General features: G+C 39.2%; 1 protein-coding gene and 1 long non-coding RNA gene across 2 annotated transcripts in view; one reads left to right on the top strand and one right to left on the bottom strand.

Moving 5' to 3' along the window:
- Positions 1-15,532, top strand: part of ETF1 (eukaryotic translation termination factor 1) — a 28,187-nt gene that overhangs the window by 8,746 nt on the left and 3,909 nt on the right. Inside the window, exons 3-8 of the mRNA XM_030869484.2 lie at positions 9,683-9,858; positions 10,233-10,372; positions 13,131-13,269; positions 13,597-13,787; positions 14,611-14,740; positions 15,278-15,433. Coding sequence (XP_030725344.1) covers positions 9,683-9,858; positions 10,233-10,372; positions 13,131-13,269; positions 13,597-13,787; positions 14,611-14,740; positions 15,278-15,433 — 932 coding nt within the window. The remainder of the gene's footprint in view (positions 1-9,682; positions 9,859-10,232; positions 10,373-13,130; positions 13,270-13,596; positions 13,788-14,610; positions 14,741-15,277; positions 15,434-15,532) is intronic.
- Positions 1,400-15,532, bottom strand: part of LOC115860071 (uncharacterized) — a 28,642-nt gene continuing 14,509 nt past the window's right edge. The window contains exons 3-4 of the long non-coding RNA XR_004042313.3: positions 3,363-3,459; positions 1,400-1,649 (exon numbers count right to left, since the gene is read on the bottom strand). This is a non-coding gene — a long non-coding RNA (uncharacterized lncRNA). The remainder of the gene's footprint in view (positions 1,650-3,362; positions 3,460-15,532) is intronic.

Here is a 15,532-nt window from a genome sequence, read left to right as displayed (position 1 = left end):
GGAGACCGAGGAGCAAAGATAAAAGGGAAGAGGCATGCTGTTTGCAAATCTACCCTAGGAAGAATTTGGGTACTGAACATGTTTGTTTTTAATGAGCGTCATTGGTGAGGGAAAAAACTTAAGTTTTAAATCCTTCCCCAGAAGCTCATTTGTGTATTAGAAAGAAGATTAACAGGAAGGCTGTGGCTTTTCTTTTATTTGAAAAGTACTTGGCGTAGTGGCCAGAAAAGATAAGAAGTGGACTTTCTCATTTATACAGTCCTGTGTAGAACACTGGTTGTTAGTAAGTCCCTAATGTTGGTTGTGATTGATATCTCCTGGCTTTGCACTGATGTGAGAATGCTAGAGAAATTTTCCAGCTTCTGCTGCTCCCTGGTGGAATATTCCACTAGGTCGATTCGTTTGTTTTTAGTTTTCTTTTTATGACAAAGTAAATTCCTGTAATTGTAGAAAAAATACTCCACCAGATATATACATTTTTGTTTTGGAGGACAGCAATCCTAGTGCTTTGAGGATAAAATGAACCTTCTGTAAACTTTACTTTCTGTAAAATATTGGGACATCTTGAGTTACTGTATCCTCTAGGATAGAGACTGCTTTAATGTCTCAGCATGTTCAGATATTGGTACTTGTCCCATCTGGTAATGGCATCTAACCCTGAGGTCAGTTGCACAAAACCAATTTCTAGTAACTTTGTCTAGCCTCTTTCAACAGTAACAGAATCCTCCCTTAGTTTGGTATTCTGCAAGCTCTTTATAAAAAGCAGCCCCATCGACCTCCTACCTGCATCATAGGTAATGTGGGGGGCAGGCATCAAGGTGAGGATGAACCAATTAAAGGTGGCAAAAAAAGGCATTCTGAAAGTGTTAGTTTTGTTGTGTTAAAAGACTGATGGGATGGTGTGAGCATTTTAGTGAAGCTAAAGCAGGGACAACTAGTCATTTCTAGGCACATGTTAGTTCCTCTCCAAAGACTGTCAAACTTTTCATTGGTATTTTATTTAGTAGTTTAAAGTAAATCTCTGGCGTCCGCTTAGAAGAGACTATATAGAGAAGACCCTATTTTTTATGTTAGCAATTAACCATTTATTCATTCTCAAATGTTTGAGCATCCACTATGTCCTGAAATGAGTTCTGCTTTCAATAAGTAAGTGTTGTTTCACTGTTACTTGGTGGAAGAGAAAACAGGTCAGATCTTTGAAGTGACTGATAACCAGATAGAAGTGACTGTCTCTGAATTATATCAGAATATTTAACCCATGCCACAGCTGTAAGATGAAGCCACTTAAGCTATTTAAAGTTTTAGAGGGAAATGAATTTCTTTATTTCTCCCTTGTGATAAATTACAAAACAGCTTTAGCGTTCTGACCATATTGTTTTTTTTTTTTTTTTTGCGGTACACGGGACTCTCACTGTTGTGGCCTCTCCCGTTGCGGAGCACAGGCTCCGGACGCGCAGGCTCAGCGGCCATGGCTCACGGGCCCAGCCGCTCCGCGGCACGTGGGATCCTCCCGGACCGGGGCACGAACCCGCGTCCCCTGCATCGGCAGGCGGACTCTCAACCACTGCGCCACCAGGGAAGCCCCTGACCATATTGTTTTGAACTGTTTTGGTTTGGTTCTTTTGTTCTGTTGGTAGATTTGACAGGTCCTGTAACCCAATAAAGGTGATTACCACCTACCACAAAGTCAACTATTATCTCCCTCTTTGGACTTAACTCAGATTCAAAGAAGACTACAGCACCACCTAACAGTGTTGCTCCCCACCTCACCACACCCCGCCCCACCCAGCTGTGCTGTGCCCTTAATTCTGGTTTTTACTATTAAGGGCAGGGGGGTAGGGCACAAGAAGCTATCAAGTTCCATCTAGTTACCATTTAGCAATCTATCTGCTTCCATGCTAGGCAGTTGACATATATTCTCTTATAGAATCCTCATGACCTTGTGAAGTAAGGAGAAACTGAGTCCCAAATGGATTTATGTGTAATTTGCCCTAGGTTGTGCTGATAGGACAGGACATGAACCCAAATCTGTCAGATTTGGAAACCTGTGCTCATAACCACCCTCCTACTACGTTCCCATATTAAACCCATATAAAACCATGGTGAATAAAATGACAAAAGGAGTAGTAATTGGAGAGGAACTGATTGATTTTCAGCTGGTGATCCGTATAATGTAGCTAGCTTAGTGAATCCCAGAAACACTGTGTCTGAGATTTAAGTTGAGGTTTGTGAGCTTGAAAAGGGGATAGGGGGAACCTTGGCCATCCATATCCTAGGCATATCCTAGACAAACATCGAGATGAAAGCTTCTTGGGGGGCATATACTCTTTAAGTCCCAACTAGACCGTATAGTAGGCAGTCTCTAAAATGCTCCTGCCCTAACCTGAAGGTAGTTCTATTATGTAGGGGTGATAAGATGGATGGCAGGGATTTGATGATAGGGTTCTGGCTGGAAAAAGTTGGGCACATCTGAGCCATCACAATTCACTGGAGTTGTGTTACTGCTAGGGTAAATGACAGCAGCTTACTTGCAGCACTTGGGCTCTGAGTTTCTCTTTAGGTAGGGGTGAGGTCATGGAATCTCCACGACTTGAGCTGGCTAAGAGGTCTGCTTAAAGGCATACAAAGCAACCCAGACACGGTGATTCTTAACCCTAGTTGTGCATTAAAATCTACCTGATTCTGTTTAAATCAATCCATTTGAGAACTGAGACTCTCTTAACCCATAATCACTATCACCCTCACTCTCCCTGTTCATGAGCTATTGAGTCAGAATATAGAGGAAGGGGAGATCTTTTTGTACCGGAGCATTTTTGTTTTGCTTTTTAAGAAAGCTCTCCAAGGGTTCTGTGGCTCTCATGCAAATTGGGCAGTGGACAAGCTTGTGGGTACCACATTTTCTTCCTACCTACCTTTCTAAAGTGTTCTTGAGCATTGTTAATGATGAGCACTGGTGAGATCTTTACAGGTCAAAGAGTACCTAGATTTTTCTTTTTGTTTGTCACTCTTATGACCATCTGCATCAGCAGGCTTCTTGAATCCTGAGGCTGGAACCCTGAGAGCTGTAAAGTTACATAAACATATACCCCACAGCCCAGGCTTTGCTCTGCTTACCTTGTGTTTTCTTCTTTAGAGACCTTTCAGTCCTGACAATCTGAACCTTAAGTTTCCCTGTCCATAGTGTTTAGGGGTCATGAAACCTTGGATTAGGTAAGTAACTGGTGGTACTACTCTAGGGAGAGAAACATTCCTTTCAATGGTCACCTTTGAGAATGAGGGAACAGAAAGCTGTCAGCTATTTAATTCCCTTCCTTCCTGAGTTTTGTCTAGTATTATTTACTGTCCGTATTTAGTCTACTTACAGCTACTTCCTTCTGTCTCCCAGCTGTTTTATTTCTCAGAAGTTAGTCTTCTGGGTGGAAGCACTGCTGAACTCTTCTTTGAAAAGGGAAAGTGCCCCTAAAATGATGAGAAACAAGAAGGGATCTGAGAACAGAGGCCCTTGAGGCCTTACATGGCACATTGTATGTTGTGTCTTATTTTGCTCAGTTTTTACAACCTGCATGTGAATCATTGCTGTATACCTCATAATTCACTGGCTCTTGAATGAGAGCCTTTTGACTTTGGGAAAGGGACATGGTGACAAAGCAGAGGAGTGGATGAAAACTATTAAAATCAAAGGCATAGTTTGCATACACTGCCAGCAGCTCCTTAGTGAGAGCTTTATTTCTCATTCTCCCCTTAGGACTGTTTGCTCTACTTTAAAATGAAATACTCAGCTTCCTTGGTTTTATTTTGGTGTTTACACAAACTGGTCTAGCAACTTAGATTGGCTTGGGGGGGTGGGGTGGGCGGGGAGGACTATTTATTTTGTTTGGAAGCTTTCCTGGAAAAACTTTTTTTTTTTTCCTTAATTTATTTTTTAAAACCAGAAGCCTCCCTTTTTTTTCATTTTAAAAATTTTTATTTATTTTTGGTCACATGGTGCAGCGTGCAGGATCTTAGTTCCCTGACCAGGGATAGAACCCATGGTCCCTGCAGTGGAAATGCAGAGTCCTAGCCACTGGACTGCCAGGAAATTCCTGGAAAAACTTTAATTTTCTGTATCAAACCCAACATACAAAACATCAGAGATTATAATGTGGCCTTTAAATTTCTAAAGTAAAAGCCATCCATTTAAATAGTCCTTGTTTCCTCATCCCCAGTCAGGTGTCAGATGAATTCAAAAACATAAGGTTTCCCCCAGACTGGGTAGGGAGAGGCACAAGGGGAAACTAGTGAAAGGTAATTTTTTTAAACATTAGTCAAAATTCAAAATGAGTAAGAAGCCAAGACTAACTTTCAAGTAGTGTTTCAGATTTAGCAACTTGGTAGAAATCTACCAAACAAAATTTTTTGGCAAGCTATACTTCCAAACCATTTTTTTTAAGTGGAATCCTATAACAAGATTCTGTTCTTAGGTATCTCTACCACTTTGTCCTCTCTAGGATGTTAAATGGATGTGAGTGCAAGGTTGCCCAACTCTGGTGCTATACAGTGAAGTTGCTTAATGGATGCTTATCTTCTTAACCTATCTGCAGTGGAAAGTAAATAGCTGCTTATCTTAAGGTCATTGCTTTGTCCTCCACCTGATTATCTTGCTTTAGGGATTTCCTTTAGGCATTTTGGGTTCACTCAGTTAATTTATCCCAACATCCTTTTTAGCCTCAAACTTTACATCCTTTGGGGTTTGGTGCACATTAGCTTCCTGAGCTCTGAGCCTTCACCCCTGCTATCCTTGGAGCCCCTTCTCATTACGTTTCCTACTTACTGCCTCTTTGCTCGTTCCATCTCCTAGGAAACTATTCTGTAAATCAGAGCACATGAGCTTTTTAAAACTGAGCCCTTCTTTTGAGAAGTAACTAACTCCCTTGGTCCCTAAAGATTCCAAAAGCCCCAGGGTAGAGAAATACGCTCTTTTGAGAATTGTTCATCTGAAAACAAATACAAGCCAGTGAAGCCCATATTGCAATTTAACCTGTCTTCTTTTTTCCCTGTCTTGTGTATTTTCATAATATACAGGTGGCACCTACAATCTAGAACAAGTTTAAAGTTAAATTTACTTGCCCAATTTTTCCAGCCCCTCCTAGATAAAGCAAACTCCTGTTTTCCTCTTTGGCCTATAAGATTTGGCAGAACTCCAGACGGAATTATCAAAAAGTTTTTTGGAAATTCCTCTTCAGGAACCTAGCAAGATAAATATTGGAAGGAAAGCAGTTTGTTACATTTGATAGCTGAAAAATAGGACCCAGAGCATACTCACTGACTGTAAAGATCATTTTTCTTTTTTTGTAATAGAAGATACCAGTTTGTTTCATTTGAGAATTCTTTTTCTGTCTAATTCAGAAACTGGAACACGGCCACAGGTAGAATTGTCTGAGAGCGATACATCTGACTTAGTGTAAATGTGTGTGTGCATGAGCAAGGGATTGTTCCGAATCAGTCTGGTTTGTCAGTACTGTATTTGAAGTTTTAGGTGATTTAAATAATGGAACTAGATATACATTTATATAGGTGAAGAAATAACTATGGGTCAGGTGTGGTGTGTGGATATGCTTTATCTTATATGAAGTGTATCTTGGAAGCAGATTTTTTTAATGATCATTTTCCTTGTGTTTGTGGTAACAACTAAAGCTGCTTATCATAAATTTGTTTGATTCTCTGGTTTGGCTAGAATATTTGCTCTGCTATCCAAGGGGTGGCAGCAGAGCACACACCATACTTTACCATGTATTGTTAATCGACTTGTAGTTCATTGGGGGAAGTATCACAAAGGTTGTGAACCAACCTTCTAGATTTGGAGTAGATACCCCAACAGAAACAGTGCCGGTTTTGGAGACGGAACATTAGCTGACAATCTGAGAGCAACCATTTTGATAGTGGAAGAGCTTGATAGCCAGCTTGTCTCCTTCTATAAAGAAAACTTGTCTGACTAAGGGACTTGTGGAATTTACCACTAGGAGAAAACTTTCAAAGGGCAGGGTCTTGTGTAAGTGAGGTACCTTTCCAATGCTGGTACCAAGGTGCACATTTGTGAAGTTAATTTTACTCTAGAAAGGTAGTTTCCAGACACTTCCAGATTTTAAACAACTATAGTTATAAAGCTAATATTAGGGGTTTTCTCTACTTTTTGATGTTGTTCCCCTCACTGTCTCTTCCCTTCTTTCTTACGCCACTTGGCACATAAGCCCATTTGACTTAACACTGTACCCATCTTTCTAATTTCTTTTTCTTGCCAACTTCCACCAGACACTGGATATGTGAGATTACACACTCGGTGATTAGGGGAAAATTTAGGTGTTTCTGTCAGTCTTCCCAGTTTATCTGAAGAAAGCCCCCACCCATTTCATTATGACACTAATACTTGTAATGATTAAACTTGTCATAGCCTTTAGGGGCATGATCTATAAGAGTCTCAGGAAGTAAGTTTCCTACAGACTCATTAAGTATCATGTAGAAACAGTCTGTAAAATGATAATCACATTACTTAACATGCTTTGGCTCGTATCAAATCAGCTTTTGCCTTCAAAATATAAATTGTCTCAATTTGTTTATTTACTTATTTTTATTGAAGTATAGTTGATTTACAGTGTTGTGTTAATCTCTGCTTTACAGCAAAGTGATCAGTTATACATATATACATTCTTTTTTTTATACTCTTCATTATGGTTTATCATAGGATTGTTTTAATTGATTTATTTTTGGCTGCATTGGGTCTTCGTTGCTGCGCGTGGGCTTTCTGTAGCTGTGGTGAGCGGGCGCTCCTCTTCTTTACAGTGTGCCGGCTTCTCATTGTGGTGGGTTCTCGTTGTGGAGCACGGGCTCTAGGCACGTGGGCTCAGTAGTTGTGGCTCACGGGCTTAGTTGCTCCATGGCGTGAGGGATCTTGCCAGACAAAGGCTCAACCCGTGTCCCCTGCATTGGCAGGCGGATTTTTAACCACTGTGCCACCAGGGAAGCCCGATAATGTAGTTTTATGTTTGCTTCAAGGAGAACTAGGAATATTGAAATGAGGTATTTCTTAACTGGTGGTGCTAGTAAGTATCTTGAGAATGCCCAGGTAAAAAAGATATGTTGCTGGCATCAGTATTAAGGTAAGAGTGAGGCTGGTGGCTGCTCATAAGGGACCTCCCATGTGACAAGGCCTTGGGGGTGTCCTCCATAGGTCAGGGTTTAGTCCTGGTTTTTAGTTGTAGAAACTTGAATTTGCTTGAGTACCCAGAGTTGATCAGACATTCAGTGCATTCCTCTTTTTAATCAAACTCAAAAGTGATTAATATGTAAAATATATTTAGAGATACATTCATTTAGAGAGAGAGGTGTGTGTATGTGGGTGTGACACTGTGAATACAAGGCTCTCGTTTCCCATTATAAGGATACTTAGGGTGCTAAATTAGTGATTATAAATTTTCGTGGTGAGCCTGGAATTTTATTTATTTATTTTTAATATTTATTTTTTTGGCTGCGTAGGGTCTTAGTTGTGGCATGCGGGATCTTTGTGGTGTGGGCTCTTCCTTCTGGCGCACGGGCTTCTCTCTTGTTGTGGTGTGTGGATTTTTTTTTCTTTCTCTAGTGCCGCGTGGGCTCTGTAGTTTTGTGGCACGCCAGCTCTTTCGTTGAGGCGCCCGAGCTCAGTAGTTGTGGTGCACAGCTTAGTTGCCCTGCAGCATGTGGGTCTTAGTTCCCCGACCAGGGATCGAACCCACGTTCCCTGCACTGGAAGGCGGATTCTTTACCATTGGACCACCAGAAATTTTAAAGGGAGGGACCAGGGTATTAAATTGGTATTTCATCTAGACTTTGGAAAGATTTGTTGCACCATCCTATGATGGCATCATCCTCTGAAGAACCACCAGATTCCAAGCCTCTGCCATAGACTCAAGGTCAAACTCCAGCCTGTTGTCACACCCTTATCAAAGCTTCTCTCTTCATTCCTTGGGGAATGAGGTGTTTCCCAAGAACCCCTTAAAGTGCCTTACTTCTTTACATATTACATAACTAATATTCATTCAAATATTTGAGCACCTACCATATTCTTTTTTTTAATTGAAGTATAGTTGATTGTAAATCAAACTGGTGTACAGCAGAGTGATTCAGTTATAATACATATTTTTTATATTCATTTCCATTATGGTTTATTACAGGATATTGAATATAGTTGCCTGTGCTATACAATGGGACCTTGTTGTTTATTTTATATATATATTAGTTTGTATTTGCTAATCCCAAACTCCTAATTTATCCCTCCCCCACCCGCTTTCTCCTTTGGTAACCATAAGTTTGTTTTCTACGTCTGTGAGTCTGTTTCTGTTTTGTAAATAATTTCATTTGTGTCATATTTTTAGATTCCACATGTAAGTGATATCATATGGTATTTGTCTCTGATTTCACTTAGTATGATAGTCTCTAGGTCCATCCATTTTGCTGCAGATAGCATTATTTTTCTTTTTTATGGCTGAGTAGTATTCATGTGTGTGTGTGTTTACCACATCTTCATCCATTCATCTCTCGATGGACATTTAGGTTGCTTCCATGTCTTGGTTATTGTAAATAGTGCTGCTGTGAACATTGGGGTGCATGTATCGTTTCAAATTTTCAAGTTTTCTCTGGGTATGTGCCCAGGAGTGGGATTGCTGGATCATATGGTAGTTATATTTTTAGTTTTTTAAGGAACCTCCATACTGTTTTCCATAGTGGCTGCACCATTTTACATTCCCACCAACAGTGTAGGGAGGGTTCCCTTTTCTCTACACCCTTTCTACCATTTGTTATTTGTAAACTTTTTGATGATAGCCATTCTTACTGTTGTGAGGTGATACCTCATTGTAGTTTTGATGTGCATTTCTCTGATAATTAGCAATGTTGAGCATCTTTTCATGAAATGTCTATTTAGGTCTTCTGCCCATTTTTTGATTGGGTTGGTTGTTTTTTGTTATTGAGTTGTATGAGCTGTTTGTATACTTTGGAAATTAAGCCCTTGTCAGTCTCATCGTTTGCAAATATTTTCTTGCATTCAGTAGGTTGTCTCTTTGTTTTCTTTATGGTTTCTTTGGTGTGCAAAAGTTTACAAGTTTGATTAGGTCCCATTTGTTTATTTTTGCTTTTATTTCTATTGCCTTGGGAGACTGACCTAAGAAAACACTGGTATGATTTATGTCTGAAAATGTTTTGTCTTATGTTCTCTTCTAGGAGCTCTATGGTGTCATGTCTTGTATTTAAGTCTTTAAGCATCTTGAGTTTATTTTTGTGTATGGTGTGAGGGGGTGTTCTAACTTCATTGATTTACAGGCGGCTGCCCAGCTTTCCCAGCACCACTTGCTGAAGAGACTGTCTTTTCTCTGTTGTATATTCTTGCCTCTTTGTCAAAGATTGACTGTAGGTGTGTGTGGGTTTATTTCTGGGCTCTCGATTCTGTTCCATTATTCTATATATGTTTGTTTTTGGAGCACCTACCATATTCTGAACACAATTCCTAGCTCTGGGTATACTTTGATTACAGTGGTGTAGCCCCTACCTTCATGGTCACCTTGAGAGTGATTTATTTCTACTATTTTAGGGGCGTCTCACTTTTAACTCCCTTTATTAATGGTAACTCTTTACTTATATGGTACTTAAACCTCTAATGCTATACTTTCTTCGACAGCAATGGCACAAGCATGATATCATTGATCATTCCTCCCAAAGACCAGATTTCACGAGTGGCAAAAATGTTAGCAGATGAGTTTGGAACTGCATCTAACATTAAGTCACGAGTAAACCGCCTTTCAGTCCTGGGAGCCATTACATCTGTACAACAAAGACTCAAACTTTATAACAAAGGTAATCTGGAGCTTGATCATTTACCTCCTCTACTTTGTCTTGGTTGTATTTTCCACTTTGATCCTGCCATGATGCTTTCGGTCACTAGTGTTTTCTTCACCCAGCCATAAGCATTGTCCCTTTGGTCTTTTTTCCCCCCTAAGTTATTTTTTGAAAGTTAAGTAGTATTCACTGTACTTAAAATAATAAATCCTGCTTTTTAAAACATCTCAAGTTTCACAATTAGGGAGAGAAATCTGCCTGAGAGATTTACAGATATTTCCACTTTATTTAAATTATGAGGGGCAGGAACAACAGGCTGTGGGAACATTTTCTATTAATTGAGGAAAATTAGCTGTGGATGTAAGTAGAGAAATTGTTTGTGTTCTTTGCAGTACCTCCAAATGGCCTGGTTGTTTACTGTGGTACAATTGTAACAGAAGAAGGAAAAGAAAAGAAAGTCAACATTGACTTTGAACCTTTCAAACCAATTAATACTTCATTGTATTTGTGTGACAACAAATTCCATACAGAGGTAAGAAGTTCATCGAATATTTTCATTACCCGGAAAGAAACCCCATACCCATTAGCAGTCATTCCCAGTCCTCCCTCCCTACCCCCACACCCCAAGATCTCTCAGCTCTAGGCTACCCCTAATCTATTTTCTCTCTGTGGATTTGCTTGTGCTGGGCATTTCAATATAAATGGAATGATAGAATGGGTGGCCTTTTGTGCCTAGCTTCTTTCACTTAGCATGTTTTCAAGGTTCATCCATGTTGTGGCATGTATTTTGCTTCATTCCTTTTTATTACGAAGTAATATTTGCCACATTTTACTTATTTAACATCATTTGATGAATATGTTGTTTCCACTGTTTGTTATGAATAATACTGCTTTGAACATACAAGTTTTTGTATGTCCATATGTTTTCATTGGGGGCAGGTATATACCTAGGAGTGAAATTTCTGGGTCATATGGTAACTGTTTAACCATTTCAGGAATTGCCAGTCTGTTTTAATTGTGCCATTTTACAAGGCTGGCTTTTATTTTTTTTTAATTATTATGGCACTGAATGATATGATCATTCAGCATGTTTGAGGAAAGTGCTAAGCTGGGTTTGAAGAACTAATTAGAAGCAAAGAAATAATTGGTTACCTGATCTCCATGTCTCCCTATGTATCCATGATACTTCTCTACATTTCTCGCTTAGTTTTCAGCTCACAGATTGTAAAATCTTTATTAGCAGGTCCATAAGAGCTTCCCCCGCCCCCTATAAAACTTTTGAGTGACAGAGCTGCCATAATATGATGAACATTAAGGGTGGAAAGGAAAACTCATTAGAGTGACCTAAATCAGTCAACAGTAGAACAATCAGGAATTCACAGCTGGCTCCTAGTTCAGTCTCTTGCCTTTCATCGACCTAGGGGAAAACCTCTACAGTGGAATTAGAATTGACATTTGTCGACACAGTTTACAATGGATGATTTTGCTAACTTGACAGGAAGTTCAGTTCCAGTCAGATCTTGAGCGGTTGCATAGATGGTGGAGACTGATTTTCTCTTGGCTAACACAGCCTCCTTCTGGCAAAAGCTTTATTGGAGAAGCTCTTTGCCACCCTCTCCAACTTAACTGTTGTCTGGTTTGATGAAAGCAGATTTTAAATCTTGTTCATTTAAATAGTACCTGGTACTCATGTTACCTAGTTTTAGCTTACTTACTAAGTTAGCTTCATTGGTTTTTCTAAACCTTAACTCCTCTTCCAAGACACCATTTCATTGTGCTAGCTTTATCTTGGCTTTAACGTGTATGTCAATAACTACATACGAATGTGGCATACTGAACAATACAACTTATGTCGTGTTTAATCGGGATATTTATACATTCTTACGAGGGATAAGTCTATTCCCTGATGAGCAGGCTTGTTAAAAACCTAAATTAATCAAGCTGCGTATCAGAGGTTATTGGGATAAGGCAAAATTTTTAACGTGGGCAATATTCATGTCTTTTTTTTTTAATATCCGCCAACACTTTGTTTTATTTAATTTTGTTTTGTTTTGTTTTGTAAATTTATTTATTTTTGGCTGTGTTGGGTCTTCACTGTTGTGCACGGGCTTTCTCTAGTTGCAGCGAGCGGGGGCTACTCTTCGTCGTGGTGTGCGAGCTTCTCATTGCAGTGGCTTCTCTTGTTGTGGAGCACGGGCTCTAGGTGCGCAGGCTTAAGTAGTTGTGGCACATGGGCTCAGTAGTTGTGGCTCGCAAGCTTAGTAGTTGTGGCACACGGACTTAGTTGCTCCACAGCATGTGGGATCTTCCCAGACCAGGGCTCGAATCTGTGTTCCTCTGCATTGGCAGGCAGATTCTTAACCACTGCGCCACCAGGGAAGCCCAATATTCATGTCTTAATGCTAATTACCGGGCGTGCTTTGGTAAAAGGGTGATTCTTAGTGATTAATCTGCTTTCCAGTCAATTCCTGAAGGAGATATTTTCTTCCTCAGTTAAATGGTTTGGGTAATAATTAGTGCTAAAGAGGCTGCCACCTAGTAATTAGTCATCCACCAAGTCTATAGAATTTAAACTCCATCATGGAAAGTCTTGCCCATCTATATGGGTCCCAGGACTATTTAAATATTTTCTCTTTCAGGAGGCAGAAATACAGTGATATAATGCTAACCCAGAAGGAGGATTTTCCCCCATAAAAATTCAGAATTATTACCTGTAGTACCTTCAATATAAAATTGAGTTTTAGATCCTGATATCATTAATGATACTCAAGACATAGTTAAATGAAACATTTAAAAATTAGATCTTTTTATAGACTGTTTCTGGGTTTTGTACTCAGTGAGTACTACTCTAGAGTTGATTTACAAGATACTCTTATTTGCCATAGTGAATACCGCCTATTAATGCTGGGGTTATTAATGGTAACAGAAAGTCAACTTTTGGAGGTTAGACTTTGAATGTTATGTTCCCTAGACCATCATCAGTCTAAAATCAAGGACCTAGGAAGAATTTGAGCCCTGTAACTCTGTATTAGTTTTGCATTCCTGTGCCTAGGTCAGCTTTGTAAAAAGGCTTCACATTGATATTGTTGGTTTTCTCCTGAATCTGGTTCAAATTTGTCCATGTGAGTTACATATTTATAGCTGAAGTCTATAAATTACTCCATGAAATGGTTTTTCTGTAGTACTCATACAAGTGAGTGGAGAGGGCTTGTATATGTCCTTTTGGATTTTTGTCTTGACTTTAGCAAAGCTTTGAGGTTTATTGTGTGGTACCTGTGTTTGCTTTTCAGGCTCTTACAGCACTACTTTCAGATGATAGCAAGTTTGGCTTCATTGTAATAGATGGTAGTGGTGCACTTTTTGGCACACTCCAAGGAAATACAAGAGAAGTTCTGCACAAATTCACCGTGGATCTCCCAAAGAAACATGGTAATCTAGGAAGAGAACATGAGCACCTTTCCTTTGTATCTGATTAAAGAAGCAAATTGTATAATAGGGGAAAGTAAATCCAGATGATGGGAGAAGCATCATGCAATGACTTGTTGGTGCTTGTGGCTCTTTTGACTAGAGAATTAGTGGTCACTCTGGGAAAGCCAGTAATAGCTTATACCAAACATTTAAGTTAAGGGAATAGTGATTTTCCTCTTTCTCCTTTCCTTGGGGAATAGCATGATTATATAGTTACTTTTTAATTAGCAAGGCATCTTGTACTTTTTAATAATTGACTTTTTCTCTCACTACTTTTCTTTGTCAAAGGTAGAGGAGGTCAGTCAGCCTTGCGTTTTGCCCGTTTAAGAATGGAAAAGCGACATAACTATGTTCGGAAAGTAGCTGAGACTGCTGTGCAGCTGTTTATTTCTGGGGACAAAGTGAATGTGGCTGGTCTTGTTTTAGCTGGATCAGCTGACTTTAAAACTGAACTAAGTCAATCTGATATGTTTGATCAGGTAAGTGAGAAGTAGATGCTCCTTTATGTAAGTTTCTAGGTGAGAGTAGTTGAGTTCTCTGAGTGCTGGGACATGCACATCTTTTTTACTTTTACAGTGAAAAATTCTGTGTTAAAAACCTAGCTCTGAGTGGACAAAATTCCATGTGTATTATTAGGAATATTAGATATTCCCCCATGTCTTTCTGGACTTTTTTTCTTTTGAAATCAGCCATTTTTGGGATAGTATCTTTCTGGACCCTATGTTGGCCCCTGCTTTTAGTGGGTTGCCATAATTGGCTTTAAAATGGAGTTTGATTTCAAAGAAACTAGGACTGGTTTTTCCTGTCTTTTTCCTGGAGGTAAGTAAAGCAGTGAACCTCTCAGCAATATGACGGAGCTGATTAAGCCTAAAGCGTTTAATCCAGAAAGCTCTATTGGTTTATGACTTGGGCATAACACATTCCCAAGGTGTTCTTCTGGTGTGGGGTAGTAGCATTACAGTAGAAGGCTCACTAAAGAAGCTGTCTTACATACTCTACCACCTTATATAGCAGGAACCAATAGTTCCTCCTTTCCTCCACAAGACACTTTGTTTTGTTTGTGTTTAATGAGTTAGGCTTTTATAGGTCTGATAGAATGTGTGATATCATTGGCTAAGAAGTTTATCCTGGCAGTGTTCTTCAGTGAGACCTATTCATGAGTAAATTGGGCTCTTTCCCCTCCTCTTGAGGCTTCACTGATCGTGTTACTAGTTTTGCATGTCATTAAAAGGTAATGGGTCTTGGTAAGGGTGTTCTGAAGTACTAATGATGTGCTTTTTAAATTTTTTTTAATTGTGTCAGAGGTTGCAATCAAAAGTTTTAAAATTAGTTGATATATCTTATGGTGGTGAAAATGGATTCAACCAAGCTATTGAGTTATCTACTGAAGTCCTCTCCAACGTGAAGTTCATTCAAGAGAAGAAGTTAATAGGTATCAGTGAAATGCAACTTACTTACTGTGAAATGTTTTTGTATGTATATGTGTATGTATATGATTATATGTACGAAACAAAACACTGAAAAGGTAGAAGGAAGATTTAGCATTTTAAGTCCTCTTCAGTGGAATCATTAATCTTTCTTTAGTTGTTAAGTCTAATAAATGTGTTTGTTTTTCTACTGTTTTTACTGTTTTTGGCAATAGGAACCAAACTTCAGTTAGAGTTCCCATATTAATTATCCTTTGTAATAAGAGTGATGAATAGAGAGCTCAAATTAAAAATTAATGGGGCCATTGTTTGGCTATGTTTCTAATTTGACACACATTTCCAAATGATTGTGTATTTGGCCCAACTGTTACCTCTTCAGAGTCATTTTCTGGAGCCTCAACTAGCAGTGTGATTTTTCACTGACATTTGGCACTTACTCATTTTTAAGTTGACTTTTTTCTCTTCCTGATTTTGAGTAAGAAGGTCTGTATCTACAAAAGAAACCTTAATATATGTTCTTAATGACCTGTCCCTAACCACAGGGCGATACTTTGATGAAATCAGCCAGGACACGGGCAAGTACTGTTTTGGAGTTGAAGATACACTAAAGGCTTTAGAAATGGGAGCTGTAGAGATTCTAATAGTCTATGAAAATCTGGATATAATGAGATATGTTCTTCATTGCCAAGGCACAGAAGGTATGAGAATTAGAAAATAAGATGACTATTACTGACCTGTGTATTCAAGAAGCCTGGGAGGGAGATTTGGGAAAGGTGGCTGATTTCAGGAGCAATGAA

This window comes from Globicephala melas, chromosome 3 (genome assembly GCF_963455315.2).
Source record: "Globicephala melas chromosome 3, mGloMel1.2, whole genome shotgun sequence".
In the NCBI taxonomy this organism is placed as follows: domain Eukaryota; kingdom Metazoa; phylum Chordata; class Mammalia; order Artiodactyla; family Delphinidae; genus Globicephala; species Globicephala melas.
Note: the sequence above shows the minus strand (reverse complement) of the source record. Positions and strands in the feature narration are given on the sequence as shown.